General features: G+C 39.4%; 1 protein-coding gene across 4 annotated transcripts in view; it reads left to right on the plus strand.

Annotated features, from left to right (window-relative positions):
* Positions 1-18,973, plus strand: part of LOC140800390 (probable lipid-A-disaccharide synthase, mitochondrial) — a 37,588-nt gene extending 18,615 nt beyond the window's left edge. For 2 of the 4 annotated variants that reach the window (XM_073155141.1, XM_073155144.1), the window contains exons 6-8: positions 3,361-3,599; positions 16,731-16,957; positions 18,548-18,973. In XM_073155141.1, the coding sequence (XP_073011242.1) occupies positions 3,361-3,599; positions 16,731-16,957; positions 18,548-18,740 (659 nt within the window). In that variant the 3' untranslated portion in view covers positions 18,741-18,973. Of the gene's footprint in view, positions 1-3,360; positions 3,600-16,730; positions 16,958-17,310; positions 17,410-18,547 lie in introns of those variants that run through there. The other 2 variants (XM_073155143.1, XM_073155142.1) reach the window with 2 other exon arrangements.
* Positions 18,974-22,482: the final 3,509 nt, after the last annotated feature.

Here is a 22,482-nt window from a genome sequence, read left to right on the forward strand (position 1 = left end):
TGTGAACTGAGAGAAAGCTGACTTGTTGGATAATATCAGAACTTGATACCTCCCATGAAAGATCCAAAAAGTGAGTTTCTGTTTAAATTTAGTCCAACTGAAAAGAAAAGCATTTTGTCGCTTTAGTAGTTCTGTCTTTGGTTTTAGGCATACAGCAATTCAGCTCACCTTTCTTATAGAGGGTAAAAACAAAAACTTGAGAAAATACTAAAGAGATCTGTAAAGATTAAAAAAAACACAGCTATACAAGGGATGGTATCTATCATTGTTATAAACAGCAGTTCCATTTTGGGCCCACTGTAATTTTCATGTGAAACTGAGAGTGAATTCACTTGTAAGTGCTAACTATTGCTAATATGCTTGTATCGAGGTTCTATACTTCTTTTTGACCTTGGTTTAAGGAAAATCTGCATTCAATTATATTATACTCTCCAAATATTTTATGAATAACTTTGGAAGTATTCAATCTCTTATTTGGTACGAAAGTTGAAGTGGATTTTCTGAAGAGAGGATGGATTATGAGAGTATGTAACTTGAACTATTGATTTGGCCATGCAGATATATGATTTTATCTGCCAGATTGGAATTCACAAACAAATGTCTCTACATCCAACCAATACATAAATCCCCTACGTAGCCAGTTCGGTTGAGAACATTTTCTATGATCATACCTGAATCATGTGACCCATGAACAGGCTCCGTAAGATCTGTAGAATTGAATAAGTGATGTGGCATGATATAATTTCTATCTATTCCATTTATTTATTTATTATAGTGTGGAAATGCATTCATTTCCTTTCCATCTTTTGATCTATTATACTATTGGAGTGAAAGAAGGGATCTAAGGAAGAAAAGTGGCTAGACTATATTAATGACAACTAACAGGTATTTTTTGTATGTAAGAAAATTGGGACATCGAGGGAGATAAACACCAACAAAAAATCATGAGACAATCCAATAAGCTTTTGATCATGATCAAATTTGTAAGTCTACTTGGATATTGAGCATTTATTCTTTGCAATGAATAGTTGTAATTGCAACTCGGGAAAATTGAGTCTGATAAATCTTTCTTATACTGAGTTATATGATATGCGTTATTGTATGAAATAGGCTTATTTATGTTAATTTCTCTGATTCTTGCTCGAGTCGAATGATAAAAGTTTGTCATGTTCAGTTCCTTCAAGGGATGGACCTCCAAAAGAACTCACCTATCCCAATAGCTAAAAAACCTGACTGGAATGATTTTATATTAAGAGCAAAATTGACTAAAGGGATGGGACATAATTATTATGGATAATGAAACACTCAAACCTCTAAATACACGTGTAAACCGCGTGGGTAAATCCCTCCACGCGGTGCATCACATGACCTGTCAGTAATAGGTTTCCATAACGCACAGAAATATAGGTTCATACCATAAATAATCTCAAACAAATATGAGTCCGGATATAAGTTCCACAGGTCACAACAAGCCTTCAAAGATACACATCCAAAATACAACTCTAATATCCAAAATACAATGCCAATCAGAACACCCTCGCAGTGGCTCAATACAACTAATAAAAATGGTCATAATTAAAATAAAAGGCAGCTATTTCTCGCTACCCGCACCTGCCTTCCCCTAGCTCTAAATGATGCCACCAAGAGGTGGTGAGCACACAGCCCAGCGAGTAGAATTCATACAGTTTATAATAATGAAATCACAGGTGCATATCCACTGCATGCCTATAGTTGCTAGCAATAAAAATACGCTTATTTAAATGACTTACCATGAGTAATTAAATCAATGCAATCAATACAGACTACATGTCACTATCCTAGAACATGCCAACTCCTAATCATATCAGGATAAGTCCACACGGGTATAAAGCTTGATACAATCTTTTATCCATACAAATCTCAATCATAGTGTTTACATGTTATGCTTAGAAGTAAAAGAGTAGTTTAGTTATTTCATGCTCACCAAGGCATTAATCATGTTTTATCATAGCTCACCGAGCCATTCACCACACAATGTAGATATTTTCAAAAAATTCATCCATCACATAACCATCCATTATCTCATACATCGAAGAGGGATATATATACATCTAGCGGTAATGCCACCCAAACATGTATGGCGACACTACATGTGACTGGTTGTCTGTGGCCATTAGACTAAGGACTCCAGTCGTGGGCTCATATCTCACTATCTCTAAATCGTCACTGCCCTCAGCAGGAGAATCAGGAGCCCTCAGGCTCATCAATGGACGCCCTAGTTCTAACTATCCAGTATAATTACCTGAATGCCACACAGGCTCCCGACCTCAGGTGTAGGCTGCTAATAATATAGTCATATATGATACACTCTACCCTTAACCCCAGGCTGAGCGAGTAGGGGCACTGTCTAGTCAGAACCCGTCTACTACTGATAGGTGGAAGTGGTGTAATGTCTGTGAGTATAGAAGTCATGTCATAGTCATCATGATCGTTACAATCTATATTCATAACAGATATTTATGCAAAAGTTTATCATACAGGATACATGTAGAGCATCGTTACACTAATGCATATGCTAATATTAACATTCTCATAATATTATAATGAGTAAACTATCAATAACTGCACATGTCAAGATATATCATGGTACACTAGATGTATGTATTAATACTAACATTTTTCACAGTGTCATGGAAGGTATAATAGTTGTAACTACATTATTCTAAACTTGTATAAACTCTACTCGCCTGAGGGGTCTCCACAGTACTCTAGTTCTTCTCAGCTAGCCGGCTCCTCTGAAATCCCAAAATCCTCCTCACGCAGTGTCAATCTTATTAATTCACGCAAGTAAAGTCATACGTAAGGTTAGCGAATTAATATGATTAATTACCTTCTTAAAGAATTTAGGTTTAGGCATATACATGAGTCGAGGGTCCCCTAGTTGGAGTTTTATGTCATCCTAAAATTCACACTATTTATGTGATAATAATTTGTTTTTAGGAAAGTGGTTAGGCTAATTAATTAGGTGGAATAGAGAAATGAGGCTATAGGGTCCAAATGACCTCAAATGGGTCTAGGCTGGAGTGTTGGGCTGGCTCAAGCCTAACCCAATAGGCAAGGGAGACCTTGGTGGCTGCAGTCCAACTGCAGCCCACAAGGTTGGCTAAGGTGGGCTGGGGTCCAATAGGTGATTCAACTAGGAAAATATACAGGAAACAAGTAACCCAAAGTGAAGACAAAATGACTTCCTTGTGATGTCTGGATACAATTATGATTCATCATTTCTGTTTCTTTGGTGAATCTTTATAACTTAATAGCTCAATTCTGTAGAAATAATTTTATCAAGAGATCTTTGCAGTAATGCTCATTTATTTCTGACAGGAGCCACGATTATTACCCTACTACCTGGAAGCAGGTTACAAGAGGTCACTCTTATGCTTCCAATCTTCTTGCGCACAGTGGAACAACTAGAAGATTTATCTGTGGAATTGTCAGTTGTTATTCCTGTTGCACCTAATCACCATGTGGAATCTTTTATTGGCAAAGCAATTCAATCATGGCCACGTTCTGCCGTCATAATACCTGGGGAATCGCTAGATAAAAAATACGCCGCATTCAGTGTATACTTCCTATTCTTCTTCAAGTTGTGCTAGTTATTGAGCTATTGTTATATTTTCACTAAGATCACGTTTCAGATTATTAGATTTCTAGACTTTCTGCAGACACTTTAGTTTTTATGGTTTGTCTTTATCCTGCTTCTCTCAACTTAAAAGATGAATACTCAGAAATCATCTCCTATTGTCTACCTGTATTACATAAAAGAATATTAGTCCAATACAAATTCCCATGCTAATTAGAAACTTTAATTCCACCTATTATGTCAAATTTTGTTTAATTGGAACTGGGTTATGCAAGAATACACCATAAGTTAAATAAGACATCTTACGCATGAGCATTACTATACTTTGAATTTAAATTCTTATGTTTATGAATTTAGATAAGTATGCAACAGAATTATTTGATTGCCAGTTTTTTTTTCCTTAATTTGTAGTCCCTATAACTTCTTTATTTCTTTGTCATTCTCAAGCTTGCTTGATAGTAAATTAAGAAATGCTAATGTGTGCAAATAATTATAATAAAGCTTGGTATTATCAGTTCTTTTGAGGTTCCTGATTTCCTTGCATATAAAAGTCACTTCATGTTGTGCTGTCCTACCATTTTAGGGCAGTCTGCTACCAGGTGACATCAGAATGCCCTATGTAGATTCTTACTTACATGATAACCACTTAAATGTTGTGGTGAATACTTACAAACTTGCTTTCTTTCACCCAAAAACAAAAGCTTTCGATAGTTTAAGTGATTTGGTGGTTTAGAGTCTGATTGCAGGATTTTCAGAATAAATATTGAAAATAACAATAAAATGGAAAAAATGAGAGAAATACTATAAAATATTAAGATAATGAAAATATCTTTCAACATCCTTAATAGTGTCATTTGTTGCCTCTGCTAACAGAGGTGGTAATAAGAGAAGCTCTAATTTTCACTGTCATTTTCATCTGTAAGGGCTGTTGTCACCAAGGATTTTAGTATTGGCTGGGCAAGTCCATGAGAAATAGGTTCTAGTACAAGAACCTATTTTATTGTTGTGTGCCACTGAAACATTAAGTTTTGTTTTGGCACATATTGATATCACAAGGCATGGGTCTGTGCCTCTCAAAATGTCAGTCCCCGGTGGCAAAAATTTGCTGGTTAAAAGAAAGGTCATACCAGGCGGGTGCCTGACCACACAGGATGTGCACCCTGAACAAAATTCCATGGTTGCACTTTGCTGACGGTGCTAGAAGTTACTTTGACAACTGGTACCTCTGGCAACAATGGCAAAAATTGCTGTCATTTCTGGCAGCAGTAGAAGCAGCCTGCTGATACGATTCGGACTTCACCGACGTCGTCTCGAGCATGGATTCACTTTAGGAGTGTTTTTATTTCATGTTTTAGTGTTTAATTTCCATTAAAATAAGTTTTACGTAAGTCGCGTTCGAACGCGGTGGAGTGAGTTCGAACGCGGTTTGTGAACGGGGTTGTGAACGTGGAGAAGAGAATGTGCTTGTGCGTTCGAACGCGGTGCGTTCGAACGCACCGTGAACGGCCGCATCGCGTTCGCAAATACCGACGGCGCGCGCGTTCGATCACGCGTTCGAACGCCCGCATCGCGTTCGCAAATCCCGAAGAGCTAATTCGGTGCGTTCGAACGCGGTCGGGCGAGTTCGAACGCGGTCGGCGAAAAATTGTGTTTTAGGGTTAATGTGAGTTGTTGGTTAGCCTATAAAAGGATGTGTAGGGCAACCAAAATTATCATTGATTATTGAGATTGAGTTTTGCCTTGCCTCCTTCGTCTTCTTCGCTCCCGTTCTCTCAATCCCCGGCGACGCCGCTTCTAACCTCCCTCGTCCGGCTAATCACCCTAGTCCTTTAGGGGTGGCCCTCTTCTCCCCCTTCGTCCAATCTATCCAACACTTGCCCTAATCCTTCCATCAACCACAACCGTTCCACCATCACTTTTCACCGGTGCCACCACATTAACGCCGGTCCTCCACCATCCACCATTACCTAAGATCTCGTGCCTCCATCCACGGATCCAAAACAGAGCATCCTGACGTTCGTCCACTAAACGAACGATATCTCGAGATCCCCAACTCCGATTCGCCTGAAACTTGATTTGTTGGAAAGCTCTTTTCTAGGGTGACAACATATCAAAATTTCACATCGATCCAACGGCGGAATATTTTGGGATCTTATTTCAAAGTTTTGTGCCAGATCTAGTCCAGATCTGAGAATTAGAAAAGATCGATCTTTAGCCCAAAGAATAGATCGTATCAAGCTGGTATCAGAGCCTTAGCCCCAAAGAGAAGATCGTATCAATCTGGTATCAGAGCCACCTTTCCTCGGACAAGCGCTTCCAATGACGACAACCAGATTCATGGCTGCACGGCGAGATGATGTAGAAGAGATTCTCCCAATAGAGGAGGGAAAAACGATTGCAAGGACTTCCACCCGTGGAATCGTCCGATCTAATCGAATACGGAAGAACCTAGCGTTCAAGCCGTGTTGGGGTCTATTTCAGAGCAATTGGCCATCAATAATCGATGATGATGGAGATGATGCGGGAACTACGGGCGAACGGGAAAGCACCATCGACCCCACGACGCGAGTCCACCCCCTTGAACCCACCGCCACCGGTTCAGCCTTTGTAACCACAAGAGCCGCTGCTACCACCACCCTATGGGCGAGAGGCAAGCAAGGATGGTTACACCAGTCCGGTTGCGGGTGAACCCATCCGACGGGTGAACCACTATGGAGACCGCCTTGGAGATCAAGATCCGTGGGCGGGTCAATACGATCCGGAACCACAACAAGTTAATCAAAACCAAAGGAGGGATCATCAACCCTTCATGCTGCATCCTCCTCCGGTTAGACAAGGACATGATCCGAAACGAGACAATGGCATCCGTGGACAAGTCGTGTGTCTCGAATTCCCCAAGTTCAAAGGTGGCGACCCGATCGATTGGTTATATAGGGCGGAGCAATTCTTTGCATACCAAGGAACGGTGGAAGAGTACAAGGTGACGCTTGCGAGCTTCCACCTTGAGGATGCGACGCTTCATTGGTTTCGAGCAGCCAATGCCACTGAGGCTATCGAAACTTGGGCTGAATTTTGCGCCGATATCTCACGGCGATTTGGAGCATCGGGATATGAAGACTTTGATGCTCTCCTCTCAGAGACGGTGCAAAAGACCACGGTTGGGTCATACCAAGAAGAATTTGAGAGGATTAGTAGCCGATGTCATCCACCATGGACGGATCGGCAACTTCGCAAAGACCTTCATCTCCGGGCTGCGGGGTGACATACAAGCCGATGTGAGGGCTTTAAGGCCTAGAACCTTAAAGGAGGCCTTCAAGATGCGGTGCTTATGGAAGGCAAACATAGGGCCATGAAGATATACTTGAAACGAGTTGGATGAGCCAAGGAAGCCGCAATCAAGCTCAACCAAACATAGCGGCGGGAAATACTATCGAGTACCAAGGGTTGCTACTACGGTGGTACCTCCTCGAGCACCCTTGAAGCCATCCCAAGATGTGAAGTATGCACCTAGAGGTCCGGGACGAGCACTCACACCAGCCCAAGTAGAAGAAAGAAGAGCCAAGGGCCTATGCTTCCGTTGTGATGAGAAGTTTGTACCGAGGCATCGTTGCGCTAAACCGATGGGATCGGTGATGCTAATCGATGGATTGGAGGAAGCGGAGGACGAGTTTGCAGCTGAAGGTGCAGATGTGGCTGGACATCAAGAAGAAGAAGCTGAGGAGCAACCCGTGGAGGACAGGATAGCCGAAATCTCCCTCCACGCCTATTCGGGGACAGCTACGCCAAAGACCTTGCGGGTGAACGGGGTAGTCAAGAAAACCACAGTGAGAATCTTGATTGACACCGGGTCCACCCATAACTTTATTGACAAGAGGCTCCTTAGGAAGATTGGGCTCGAGTCGGAACCCACGGAGGGGTTCGATGTGACGATTGGAGATGGCACCACATTGCGAGCGGATTCTATTTGTGGAGGTGCGGAATTGAAGGTGCAAGGCCAAACTTTCACATTGGATCTTTATCCGTTGGCCTTGCAAGGTGCCGATATTGTTTTGAGGACCCAATGGCTTCGAAGCTTGGGGCCCGTGACATTTGATTTTACAAGCCTCACATTGAGGTTTTGAAGAAATGACAAGAGAGTGCTGCTAGATGGAAGCCAACCGCTACTTGAACTTCCAAATGAAGGGGTCGCAAGGGAGCTCGCTTCTTTCTCGGCGCCCACCTTTCCTTTCTTCTCGATCTGCGGAGAGCTAGTGCGAGAGGATAGTGAGCTGGTCCAACTCATGGAGGAGTTGAGAGAGAACCCCTCAAGCCACCCCGAGCACGAGGAGCGCGATGGGTTAGTACTAGAGTGCGGGCGAATCAAGGTACCCCGGAACGAAGAGCTACGGAGACTATTGATGGCACACTTCCATGATACTCCTATAGCAGGGCATGAAGGGGTATTACATACCTACAAGCGGCTAGCCCAAAACTGTACATGGACAGCGATGAAGATGGACGTGAAGAAGTATGTGCGTGAATGTCAAATCTGCCAATATGCTCGAGGGGCTGCCGGAGGTTCGGGGACAATCGGTGGTGTTGGTTTGTGGTGGATAGACGAGCAAATATGCTCATTTCATAACATTGTCTCACCCGTTTTTAGCAAAAAGGGTTGCTGAAATTTTTGTTCGGGAAGTGGCACGCTTGCATGGGATGCCTAGGACGATCGTGTCAGACCGGGATCGCATCTTCATCAGTGAGTTTTGGTCCGAGTTATTCAGATTGCAAGGAACTCAAATCAACTTTGAGTTCAGCTTATCACCCCGAGACGGATGGCCAAACCGAGGTGGTGAATCGCGGACCGGAGCAATACTTGCGATGCTTTGTGGCGGAACGACCAAAGGATTGGGTCAAATTTCTTCCATGGGCCGAGTGGTCATACAATACTGCTCATCACTCTAGCATCGGCATGACCCCCCTTTGAGGCGGTTTATGGGCGCACTCCCTTGTCTTGCGTGCCTATGATAGACTCGCGGCGGCGGATAGGACCGAGCTTGACTTGGAGCTTGCCGATCGAGATGAAACATTGAGACTCGCTCAAGACTCACCTAGCCACACGGCCCAAAACCGCATGAAGCAAACTCATGACAAAGGCCGACGTGAGCGAGAATTTGAGGTGGATCAATTGGTGTTCGTTCGAGCTCAACCGTATCGGCAATCCACATTGAGACCAATTTTGAACCAAAAGTTGGGTTACAAGTACTACGGTCCGTACCGAGTGCTACAACGAATCGGTCCAGGTAGCTTACCGGTTGGATCTACCTGACGGAACCAGGGATACATCCGGTCTTCCATGTATCGGCATTGAAGGCCCGATCGGGCCTAACCATGTGGTGGGTTCGGCCTACCCGAACTAAGGGAGGAGGATGGCCCCACTAATCCGGTCCCGAGTATTAGGGGCCGCAGGAGAAGACGCCATGGGACCGGATTAGAGACGAAGTGCTAATTGAGTGGTCGGGCAAACCTGCGACGAGTCTACTTGGGAGCTAGAGTCGATATCATGGATCGCTTTCAACTTCAAACCTTGAGGACAAGGTTGCGGAAGCGTGGTGGATTGATACGATTCGGACTTCACCGACGTCGTCTCGAGCATGGATTCACTTTAGGAGTGTTTTTATTTCATGTTTTAGTGTTTAATTTCCATTAAAATAAGTTTTCTGTAAGTCGCGTTCGAACGCGGATGGAGTGAGTTCGAACGCGGTTGTGTGAACGGGGTTGTGAACGTGGAGAATAGAATGTACTGTGCGTTCGAACGCGGTGCGTTCGAACGCACTGTGAACGGCTGCATCGCGTTCGCAAATACCGACAGGCGCGTTCGATCACGCGTTTGAACGCCTGCATCGCGTTCGCAAATCCAGAAGAGCTAATTCGGTGCGTTCGAACGCGGTCGGGCGAGTTCGAACGCGGTCGGCAAAAATTGTGTTTTAGGGTTAATGTGAGTTGTTGGTTAGCCTATAAAAGGATGTGTAGGGCAACCAAAATTATCATTGATTATTGAGATTGAGTTTTGCCTTGCCTCCTTCGTCTTCTTCGCTCCCGTTCTCTTAATCCCCGGCGACGCCGCTTCTAACCTCCCTCGTCCGGCTAATCATCCTAGTCCCTTAGGGGTGGCCCTCTTCTCCCCCTTCGTCCAATCTATCCAACACTTGCTCTAATCCTTCCATCAACCACAACCGTTCCACCATCACTTTTCACCGGTGCCACCACATTAACGCCGATCCTCCACCATCCACCATTACCTAGGATCTCGTGCCTCCATCCACGGATCCAAAACAGAGCATCTTGACGTTCGTCCACTAAACGAACGATATCTCAAGATCCCCAACTCTGATTCGCCTGAAACTTGATTTATTGGAAAGCTCTTTTCTAGGGCGACAACATATCAAAATTTCACATCGATCCAACGGCGGAATATTTTGGGATCTTATTTCAAAGTTCCGTGTCAGATCTAGTCCAGATCTGAGAATTAGAAAAGATCGATCTTTAGCCCAAAGGAGAGATCGTATCAAGCTGGTATCAGAGCCTTAGCCCCAAAGAGAAGATCGTATCACCTGCGACCTCTTCTATCTTTGGTAAATGTCACACCCCTACCAATAGAATAATAGATGAGTATGACTAGCCGCAACCCTTTTGGGACAGTGCCCAATAGAATGCAAAGCCTGTAAAATATTTGCCACAATTGACTATCTACATATACTATAACACTAATTCTTTCTTTTTCTTGTAAGATGAACTCAATAACCAAAATGTTAAACAATGCATCATTACATCTATGTAAACACTTCATTAGAAAATATGATCGAGAAATATTATTTACAATAACACCAAAATTGGTATATATATTAAACTAGTACTTTTGACGTACAACATCTGTCACATGGGTCCAATAGCTACCCTAAAGAAGGTAGGATATAAAATATGATAACTAGTAGTGGCATAATAAGGTAAAACATGAATAGCAAAATGGAATAGTAGGGGGGCAATCATATCTAAGCATACTGATGAATACACAACAATCAAACTTACATCAGTTGTGTCAGACAGCATGTTAAAAAAACTAGTGTCATTATAGTAAACAGACTATCATGTCATAGATGATTATATTAAATTATAACACATCACATCAAGTGATAATAACAAGACTTGATAGGCCCCTACCCCCCCTTTTTTTGGTGTGTTAACACATCCCAAATTAGTAAATAGAACTGTTTTAAAATTAAATACATAATAGAAACTACACTAGAGTAAGCAAATGACCAATATTCAAATTTGAAGCGTCGAAGCATAAGTATAGAATCAAATCCATTATAACATACAAGATAAATCATTATACACTTAGAACACAATTAAATGTTAAGATATGTTAAGTTAGGTAACCATGATCAGTGTTAACCAATGAAGCATGGACACGACACGACACGATACAGACACAACGACATGACAAATTTTGAAAATATAGGACACAGACAAGGCATAGGATATGGTGAAATAAATAAATAAATATTATTGATACATCTAAAGTAAAAGTTTGCAATCTAATAGTATTAAATACACATACATCAAGCTATAACAACTAAAAAGTATCATTCAAAGAATTAAGAAGTATATATCAAGCTATAAGAACTAAGAAGTATAGATCAAGCTATAAGAACTAATAAATATACATCAAGCAATAAGAACTAATTTAGAGATAAGGACAAATTGAAAGACAATCAAAGTATACAATTCTAAAAAGACATCGAATGAATTATCAATACAAGCCCCAAAAGTGCGAAACATGTCTAAGTAACTGAGTCCCACAGAAGTTCAAAAACTAACAATCATTATAAAATAAAAAGGCAACATAAGGTAGATCATTCATCTTCAGCTGACGGTAGATCCTCATTGCCTTCATCAATAAACGTTATAGTCTCCAAATCCGGTTCATCAATTGAGAGATCAGCAAACTCTAATATTCTTGCACTATTAAAGGAATCATAAGAGTCTCCTCCGACATCTCACATCTTGGTCTCCTCTCTCAAATAATCTAGAGATCTCCTTAATAGAAAACAAAGATTAGTTTGCACATATACTAAATCTTCAGCTCTCTGTGGAGTTATCTTGTTCCTTTTCAATAAATGGATGAAAAAATAGGTGCTCCAATTCCTCTTGCAACTTGAAGAAGAGCAAGGTTGCCTAGGTAACCTAAGTGCTAAATTTTGAAGAATAGGAGTAGAAGCACCATGTGCAACCCATCGCATGTTTGGATCAAAATCATTTCTATCTGCTATCGAATCATAATTAGCAAAACTTTTGGTTGATGTGGAGAAACTAGTATACTCTTGGTATACCATTTCTCGTTCTTCTACATTTGAAAATAACTTTTTTAATCATTTATTTTTCATATTAGAAATTTCTAAATTCTTATGCGGTGGCACACGATTTGGATCGTCTTAAATCCATGATGAGTTGTAATACCTATTAACATAATCATCCAATTAGTAAACAATACATAGCAATGAAAGAAACAATAAAACATTTAATCATAAGAAAGAGGACTATAGAAATTAAGTTAACGTTGGATTCAAAGAATACGCTAAGCAATGTAATGGTGTATTGCTTTTATCAATCCACTAGGATCTTGTGCACTACTGAATAAAGAATAGATTCCTTGCCTTCTTTCTTGTTTTCATGCATAAATATGACTGTCTTCATCTTTTCAATCATGTATCCTACATTTCATATATCAAATGCAAGCATGGTTTATCTGTGTCTACAACCCGTAGCATACTAGATACAGGCTCTGTGAAAGCAAGTATATATTCACTTTTATTACACCAAAGGTCATTGAGGACTTTATCTTTGTCAAATTGTGCTTTGCCAATATCATCTACCCTGTAAAAACTCTATTTATCACTGATTACTATTGATTGAAGACCCTTCTTGATCTTTCTAAATCGTTTCAACATTATAATCACCGAAGCAAAGTTAGTCTCTGCAATAGCAAGCAATTTTAAGTTGACAAATTTTAAAGAGAGCCAACCTTATTGAATGCTGCATAATGAAAATTTTTATGCATATTACATTCCTTGCAATTACTAAAATCCAACTACATTAAACACAATCTCATTTGTCTCAGTGTTTTTTGTTGTACACATGTTCTTCAAAGCTAGTTTTAGAGTATGAACTACACATGGGAGTCAAAAAAATGCGAGAAAACCTTGCTTCAAGAAGCATCCTTACCGCCTTACAGATAGGTGCATTATTCGTAATCATTTTACTACATTATGAGGCCCAACTTTTTCAATGATTTTAATCATCAAATTAGAGATAAAAAATTTGTTTTTATATTCTCCTTCACAATTCACAGCCCTCAAGAATATAAGGCCACTCTCAGTTACTGCTAAAAAATTTACAAACGATCTCTTATGTGCATCAATCCTCAGTCCAACTATCACATACAATACTCACCCCTTTCTCCCCCCATGTGCTTCTAATAGGGTTTAACAACATTTCAATATTTGCTTTGTGTTGTTGAAATAGTGTAGTTCTCAACATATTGTAGTCAGGGAGCACAAATTCAAAAATATTATTAGTTGCTACAAATTGAAAGGCTCTAACATAGTAAGGGTTCCTTGCTAGATGAAAAGGCAACCCAGCTGAATAAAACATTCTTGCAATCTCATAATATAATTGATTGCGAGCGTTAGAATTAAATTGTTACAAACCAGATCTGGAACGATCTGGACGTAAGAAAATTGTGAAAATTTATATGGAGGTAGCCTCGGAAGTTAGGGTTCTATTTGATCTGGTTTCACGAGAATCCGATGTTTGGATGAAAAGATATTAATAAAATAGTGTAAAACATTCTTGCAATCTCATAATATAATTGATTGCGAGCGTTAGAATTAAATTGTTACAAACCAGATCTGGAACGATCTGGACGTAAGAAAATTGTGAAAATTTATATGGAGGTAGCCTCGGAAGTTAGGGTTCTATTTGATCTGGTTTCACGAGAATCCGATGTTTGGATGAAAAGATATTAATAAAATAGTGAAGCAAGGCCAAATAGGGCAGACCGGTAATTAACCGACGTTGCAGCGGCGTTAGAGAATGGCGGATGGCTAAGGGTGGTGATGGACGACCATAAGGTAGGGTGGTTGCTGGTGAAGAAAGATGGATAGGGTTTGGAAGATCGTAATGCTTCTATAGCTATGATCTACTCCTAGAAAAAAATAAATCTAACGGCTACAGTAAGAGATAAGGACGAAAATATTAACTTGACTAAACTCAGATTCATTCGATGATAATTATCACCACATGTTCACTCATAATTATAAGAGTAAAAATTCCTAGCGAATCAGATCCACATGGGGATTAATCGATTTTTTTTTAAATTCAAAACAATGAGATAAAACTAACTAACTAACTAACTTGACTTGACTCGATTTGACTCAACTCATATGGTTGGATCATAACATAAATGACTTCTCAATAAATGTCATTCTTGTTGCTAATTTTTTTCTTGATTCCCCTCCCATATCAAAACCTACACCTGCGAGGAGAGAGAGAGATAACCTCGCTTCCCAGTCTTAAAGAAGCACAACCAGTGTCGCAGTCATTAATTGTTCGCTGTGCTCGGTTGCTCATCGTGCTCAATCGCTCGCCGTCACTGCACTATCGTCTTCGACTGAGACGAATTTGGGGCTAAGAGAGATTTAGGGGTTTAAGGCTGAGGGGTTTTCGTTCCGGGTGGGTGGGGTGGGAGGGTTTGGAGAGTTAGTTTTGGGTTTGGGTTAACAAAAATTAACACAACTCGACCCGTTAAGAGTAGGATTTTCCATTTTTCCTACAGCCGTGTCCTGCCCATGTCCTAGCAGTGTCCCGCACGATTCCTGTTAAATAACCTCAAATAATCATGTAGATGTCTATCCAACATATAATTCTTAGATAAACTTTCAAATAGTTAAACTAATGAAATCAACACAGATAGGTTATACATCCAAACTCCAAACAAATAACTTATAACTTAGAATCATGTTTAATCACAAATTAAACTTTAGAACAAGTCAACAAACTAATTTGAGAATCATTTGTACGAACAAGAATGCATACTAATAATACAATGTGAAAAGTTCAAAATGATCCTAACAAGTTCACATCTTATAGCTAGTGTATCATGTTCATCAATCATTGCATAAGGAATAATTCAATTCTACTCACACATAATTGTATACTTTATAGCACAAAATATTTTACTTTTGTGGTAGGAAAACCAATTCTCATAATGCCATAATATGTTTCTCAAACAGTTTAATTACATATAAGTAGGAAAACTGAAACGGGTGGGAACGGGTTGTGACTCGGGTGACCCCTCCCCCACCTGCCTCTTTTTCTCCCATTTCTCTCTTTTCTTTCTTTCTCTCTCTCTCTCTTTCTCACCAGCGACCGAGTAGATCTCCGGTGACCACGACCTCCGACAACGTTCTCCGACGAAGATCCGACGACCTCAGGTGAGGATTTTTTTTTTAGTTTCTAATTCTCTCTTTCTCCTCGTCGGAGATTTACTCAGTCGAAGAAAGAAAGAAAAGAGGGGGGGATACACATCAATTGTTGATGTCCCTCGAGTCAGATCCGGGTTGGTTCCCACTCATTTTGGTCGAGATCGATTGAAACGGCCAAACCGATACCCCAACCCGCTGGTTTCGGCTAGGATCAATTGAAACTGGGAACCTTGCCTCTAATACCTAGAAACCCAAAACCTTTTTTGCATATTTTCTTTATTTTTTTTGTTTCAAAGATGTAAAAAGTTAAGTTTCGAATCCTTTGATAAGGGGTTTTCCATTTAGATGTAATAATGAGTTGCTAATCTCATCGTCAATTTACGTCTCTTTGTATAGAAAAAGACTTGTATCTTGTAGTGATATTGGGAACTCAGGAGTGTGTGTCTTTATTTATATTGTATTCCATTTTAATTTTGATCACAATGAAATTTGTTAGAATCCTATTTTTTTGGATAGCAAATTTATTGTTGAACAGGGAAGAGAAGAGAGAGAGATGATGAGTAAAAAATTAAAAACTATGTTGGAGAGGGAGAGAGGTGGTAGTCGATGAGGGTGAGGGTGAGGGTGAGGATGAGGGAGAGAAAGAAGATGAGGGAGAGTTTTTTTAAGGGAGAGTTTTAATAATAAGAGAGAAGGTTAGTGGGAGAGAGAGTTAGTGGGGGAGATAGTGGGGAGAGAGTTTGATAAGAGAGAGAGTTAGTGGGAAAGAGTTTGATAAGAGAGAATTAGTTGGAGAGAGTTTGATAAAAGAGAGAGTTAGTGGGAAAGAGTTTGATAAGAGAGAGAGTTAGTGGGAGAGAGTTTAATAAGAGAGAGTTAGTGAGAGAGTTTGATAAGAGAGAGAGTTAGTGAGAGAAAGTTTGATAAGAGAGAGAGTTAGTGAGAGAGAGTTTGATAAGAGACTTAGTGAGAGAGAAGATAAGATTTTTTTTTATTTGTGAGGGAGAGGGATAGGGAGTGTGAGTGGTAGAAAAGGGGAGAGATAGAGATTGAAAAAATAATATTTATTTTTTAGTTTTTATACTTTATATATGTATAATTTATATTTATATCTTATTATTATTTTTTCTAAAAAATTTACAATCTTTTTGTATTTTACAAATTATTTTAGAATACAGGCTGATACCGTCTATACAGTCGATAACTCCAATACAGCCGATACTTATCGTTTTTTCGGACGGCTGATCTCAATCCCGATTCTAATACTTGGAACTTTATAAATAACTATAATGTTAGGCATTATTTGAAAATTTTCCTATTTTGCTGACTAGGACTCAATATAGCTCTGTTGCTCAGTTTGTCTGCCTGCGTCTTCTAATAGTTAGCTTCATACCTCCATCAGTTATTTTATGGAAAGAAAAGATTTCACATGATTAATTCCCTTCCATTTTCCAGGAAATGCAACTGATTCAGTAGTATCACTTTCATTACTGTCTTAATCCAGAATTCGGCAGACATGGTCGTTGTATGTTAATTTAGGCTTGTATTTGCATGGGAAAGTTTATTCTTGTTTTCTTATTTGGTTGCAGGCTAGTAGAGCTGCATTATGTACTTCTGGTTCTGCTGTTATGGAACTGATGCTAGCAGGGCTGCCCAGTGTGGTTGCATATCGTGCTCATTTCTTCACAGAATTTCTAATCCACATCAGGAGGAAGATAAATTTTATATCCCTTCCTAACATACTACTGAATTCAGCTATTATACCGGAAGTCCTTTTTAATAGTTGCACATCTGACAATCTAGCCCGAGAGCTTAGGTGAGCCTCTTTCTAACATTATTATCCAGAAATTTTGTCCTTTGGTGCAATATTTTTCTTCTGTCTTTTAGGAATAGATGTTAGGTCTGATTTGCCGCATTGCAGCTTTAGTAACCAACAGAATGACATGAAGAACCAACTGGTTTTTATTGTTAAATATGTTGAAAGACCAACCCTTCACTGATTGGTATATTATCCCTCTAGCTTAGTTGAAATACCCACCACCGAACACACATGTTCCTCACACGGATAGAACCCATGTGGTACTTACATGATCCGTTGGTCAAATATTTCCACATTGTATCCATAATAATAAGCCAAAATTAACCAAAATTAGTCCAATCAAGCTGCAGCAGATAGGGCAAGGGAAATGTAGAGGCAAGCTTTCGGATAGGGCAAGTGGACTTGCTGCGAGCATCTTCTCCTTTGTCCTTTTTCAGTGCAACACAGCAGATGATGAGACATTAAGCAAGAGCATTCTTGATGATGACTGTCAATATCTGTGCAAAACATATGGGATCCGGGTCAGCTGGCTCAGTTGATTAGTCACTTCCCTTTGACAATGATCCTCAATGCAACATGAAGTAAGAAGTTGGAAGAGAAAGCCCTGCATCCCAAAATAAAAGCAAAATTTGCTGCTTGTTTCTCTGTATTCAGTATTCAGCTCTTAGTTGGCCCAATAATTCCCTTCAAGCATGAGACAGCCTCAAAGAGGACCTGCGTAGTTTGCAAATAACCCAACTATGGAGGTATACCCCGAAAGGATAGCAGTATTTTCTGCATAGAGCATACAGGGATTAAATTCAAGAATTTTTAACCAGTTGTGACATGGATGGACTAGAACAAACTTACATTTTCTTGTAGTTGGTTAATTCTTTTTTCAATAAAGTTGCAAAGGTACTAATCTTGTTCAAGCAGTTCCAGTTGTTTTTTGGCATATGAATCCAGTAATATGTTTTCTACTGTTGGCAATGCACTTAGTTTTGGCAGTATGGCAGTTACAGAGATTTTAAGAATTTTGCTAGTATACTAGGTAGGAGCTCTTTCTAAACTTTTGGTTTCATATTGAGTAAAGATGTCCACTTGGTCATCAGAAAGGAATCATCATTTTCCTTTCTTTTTGTTTAGGTATAAATTAAATGATTGTTCATTTATTTAACAAGGTCACAAATTGGGACCTATTAAAGAGTCTGGGGACGGCCAATTTATTCCATTTTATCTGTATTTCAACCTATAAACCCAGTTTTCTTCATTCTATTGTCCCGTTTTTGTCAATGTTTTATCAATATGATCAGATCTGTAGTTCTACCAAGTGTTGATCTCCTCATCTATCTTCAACTTATGTCTGTCGGGGATGCCTTAAACACCATACTGTATGCCATCTAATCTATCTTGGGCTTGACCACTGGGCTTAGATAAAGGCATATAGTTAGAGATGCAATCAGCATTTAACGTGAGTAATTCTTCTTCATAGGTTTATTTTGATCACTTCTATTTTATTTGTATGTCATATAAAGATTTATCCATCTTCCCTTCCATATCAGTGTTTCTCAATGATTATTAAAAATCCACTCATTTGTTGTCATGCAGAGAAGTATTGTTTAACAACGAGGTTCGGCAACTGCAGGCTTCAGCAAAAGAAAAAGTCCTTCAAATTCTTTATCATCCCATCAAAAAACAAAGAAACTCAGACCTTGAGAAGTTTGGATTTTCACCAAATATACGCTGCCCTAGCATGGTCGCTGCATCAACGGTGCTTTATGCAGGAAAAGGAAAAGATTAGAGTTAATTTCGACTTCTCGCTGGTCAGAGAACAATTGAATCATATGCTGTACCTTCATATGATCATGTAATATTGTCTTCAGCTGTAAATATGTGAAAACTTGAAGAATTGGAACCAAAGGCATATTAAGACAATGTTTTAGTTGGCATAGCTTATCCATGATTAACACAAGGTGGATGCCAAGATGAGTCCATGGCATTAGTATTAATGAGATGCAGTTTTCCTGGCCTTAATATCCTTACATTGTTCATTTATATGTCGTTTACAGTCGTATAGTCTTATTTTAGCAAGTTTTTGATCGAATTAAGTCTCCCAGTTTGTTTATTTATTTATTGCCCGTCTAATTCAGTTGCAAACTTAAATATGAGACTAGGTGAATTTTTCTAGTTAGGACCCACCCACCTCAACAAAATCACTGATTAGATCAGGGACTTAGCATTTTCATTCAGCATTTTATGATGAAACTTGTTTCCTGTGTTTTGTGACTTATAGTCAGTCGTTGATTCGATAAGTAAGTGAATATTAAGCCGCTATCTGAATAAGCATCGTAAGTTAAGTCACTGATCTCATAAAGTAGCTGATAACAAGAGGACTCAACCAAAGCGCGGTCTGATAACAACACATGTATGTCGCTGATCTCATAAAGTAGTGGATTTTGTGCTTTCACAAAATCTTCCTCTAACTTAACCAATAACTATTCTAATTTTTAAAACCAAAAGAAAATTTAAATACTAGTATAAAAAGTAATAATTATATTTGATATGATATAAAGTTGATATTAAAATATTGAAGAATAATAAAATTCTTTTCAGAATTGGTGATGTTTTAAATCAAATGACAGAAATATCTTTGAATATATGTTAAAAGTAGTAATACTAAATATTATTTTATTCTACTGCGGACTTAATGAATTTTTATAAACTGCATTATACTTTAATTACGTATACTTCCCTACATTGTATACCACTGGTGCGAATTCATGTTTGCATACTTATAAATCCATATTGCATAGTATAAATCTGCACTACATAGAATAAGTTTGCACAGCCATACTTAATGCCCAAAATAATTATCCAAAAATTTATGCGAGCATGGTTATAAATCTGCACTACGTGAAATAAGTTTGTACATTATACTGGAAGCCTATATTAACTACCAAAAAATTCATGCGAGCATAGTTATAAATCCGCACTATAGAAAATAAGTCTGCATTGCATACTATTAGCCGGCACGAACTACTCAAAAATTCATGCGAGCATCGTTATAAATATGCACTACATAAAAATAAGTCCCCACTGCGTATTGTAAGCCGGCACTAACTACCCAAAAATTTATGTGAGCATTGTTATAAATTTGCATTACATAGTATAAGTTCGTCTTTACACAACATTAGAAAAAAGTTGCTCTCATACATGAAAAACATAAGGAAAATAATAAAAAATCAGAAAACAATGGAAGTAGTGTGTTGGTGAGAGATCGCAGTAGCAGATCTACCACTGGAATAGACGGATATTGGTGGATGGTGCAAAGTGCGGGACTGACGACCTCTGGTGCTTCTCTCCTCGTTGATTGCGAGTTGATAAAAAAAGGATCACTTTAGTTGCCTCTTGTTGCTTGATTGGAGAGATAAGAGAAGTGTACTCTTGCAAGGAGAGTGTATGTGAAGGGTACTTGTAGTGCTTCCTCACTGGGCTTGTTAAAGGAAGTCATGGCTGTCTTTGGAGAGGAGAGAGAGAGAGGAAAGAGATATAAGAAAGTACAACCCAAAAAGGGTAACATGTTGTCATCTCAAAAAGGGTAAAATAGTAATATTAAGTTATTAATAAATTGGTTTTTATAAGTTGTATGAAATAAGATGATAGAGAATGTTAAATTAGTATACTAGAATAAGATAAGTTGTTGTTTAGTTGCTAGGTTATTGCTATTCATATCGAGCTTAGTTGGAGACTAGGTCATTTGCTATTCCAAAATTGATTTCAAGCGGTATCTTTAAGGAAATGTTTCTACCTGTATGATTAGGAAAACAAAGAAGTTATATAGAAAAAGTTTTAATACCTTTTTGAGTCACCCATAGCAATGCACTGTAAACCATAAGAAACACTAATCTCCAATATTGAGCTGGAAAAATGCATTCAATTTTTCTTCTTCTCATTTAAACTTAGCTTTTAGTTTTCAGAATGCAGAGTGTTTTCAATGACTAGAAGGTGTGAAAGCACGAGTCATACATAAAGGGGATTATTTAAAGATCTTTTTACACTAGAACAATGGAGCATATAAAACCAAGATTATCTTAATATTTTTGTTATGAGCCACATCTGGTCCAATCTTTTCGTAAGAAGATTATGATATTTTTATTAGTAGTAGCCTCGTGAGTTATGGATCTTTTGGCTTTAGTTTCATGTGATTCCAAGTTCGAGGTGAAAAGTCAAAGTTAAAATAGAGAGTCATAGCGGGTCGGATCCAATTCACCCTATTGGGCTTACATAGCGGATTTTACGCTTTAACTCGAAATTTAAAGCAATAAACAAAGTAGCTGACTAGACTTGACGACCTAACTAACTCGACCATCGTGGTTGGATCATTACAATTCACTACTCTTCCGACACCTTGTCTTCAAGGTGACTAGCAACAATCCACCCACTAGCCTAGCTCGTGTCGTACTCGGGCTTCGTGTAAGTCCAGCTTAGTCAACTAAGGCAAACTTATCATGTCATTCCACTAGTTGTCTTCTAGCTCGTACTCGGGCCCCAAGTCACACTCATGGGTTCCCAACTAGTTCATACGGGGTGGTCGAACCGATTCACAAAAATTTAGCACACCTTGAGATACGTGCACTTCATCTCTCTCACCTAATAGACCAAACCCTAACCATAGGGCTAAAAATATTTTTTGGCCTAGGGGCACTGCTATTAATACGATTCAGACTTCACCGATGTCGTCTCGAGCATGGATAAACTTTAGGGATGTCTTTGTCTTTTGTTTTAGTATTTAATTCTAGAAAAATAACTTTTCTATATGTCGCATTCGAACGCCTGCATCAGGTTCGCACGTCTAGAGAGTGTAAATTATGCGTTCGAACGCCGCGTTTGAACGCGCCTACTAACGTCTGCATCGTGTTTGCAAATCCAGAGAAGCGAGAAATGTGTGCGTTCGAACGCGATCGGGCGCGCTCGAACGCGGTCGGCGAAAATGCACTATTTAGGGTTATGTTAGCCTCTAAAGGTGTGGATGGCAACCATGGAGTCATTATTGATGAATGAGTTTTTGCCTTGTCTCCTTTGTCTTCTTCGCTCTCGTTCTCTCGATCCCTGGTGACACCGCTTCTAACCTCCCTCGACCGGCCAATCACCCTACTCCCTTAGGGGCGGCCCTCTCCTCCCTCTTCTTCCAATCTATCCAACACTTGCCTTAATCTTTCCATCACCGATAACCCTTCCACCACCACTTATTCACCGGTGCCATCCCATTAACGCCGGTCCACCACCATCTACCATCATCTAGGATCTCGTGCCTCCATCCACGAATTCTAAGATAGATTCTGTAACGTTCATCCACTAATCAGACAATATCTTGAGATCCCTAGATCCGATTCGCCTAAAACTTGATTTGTTGGAAAGCTCTTTTTCAGAGCTATGACATATATCTATCCGATGGCAGCATATTTTGGGATCTTTTTTCAAAGTTTCGTGTCAAATTCTATCCAGATCTAAAAATTGGGATAGATTGAACCTTGGTCTAAGGG

Source organism: Typha latifolia, chromosome 13 (genome assembly GCF_019914945.1).
Source record: "Typha latifolia isolate L0001 chromosome 13, TyphaL0001v2, whole genome shotgun sequence".
Classification (NCBI taxonomy): Eukaryota; Viridiplantae; Streptophyta; class Magnoliopsida; order Poales; family Typhaceae; genus Typha; species Typha latifolia.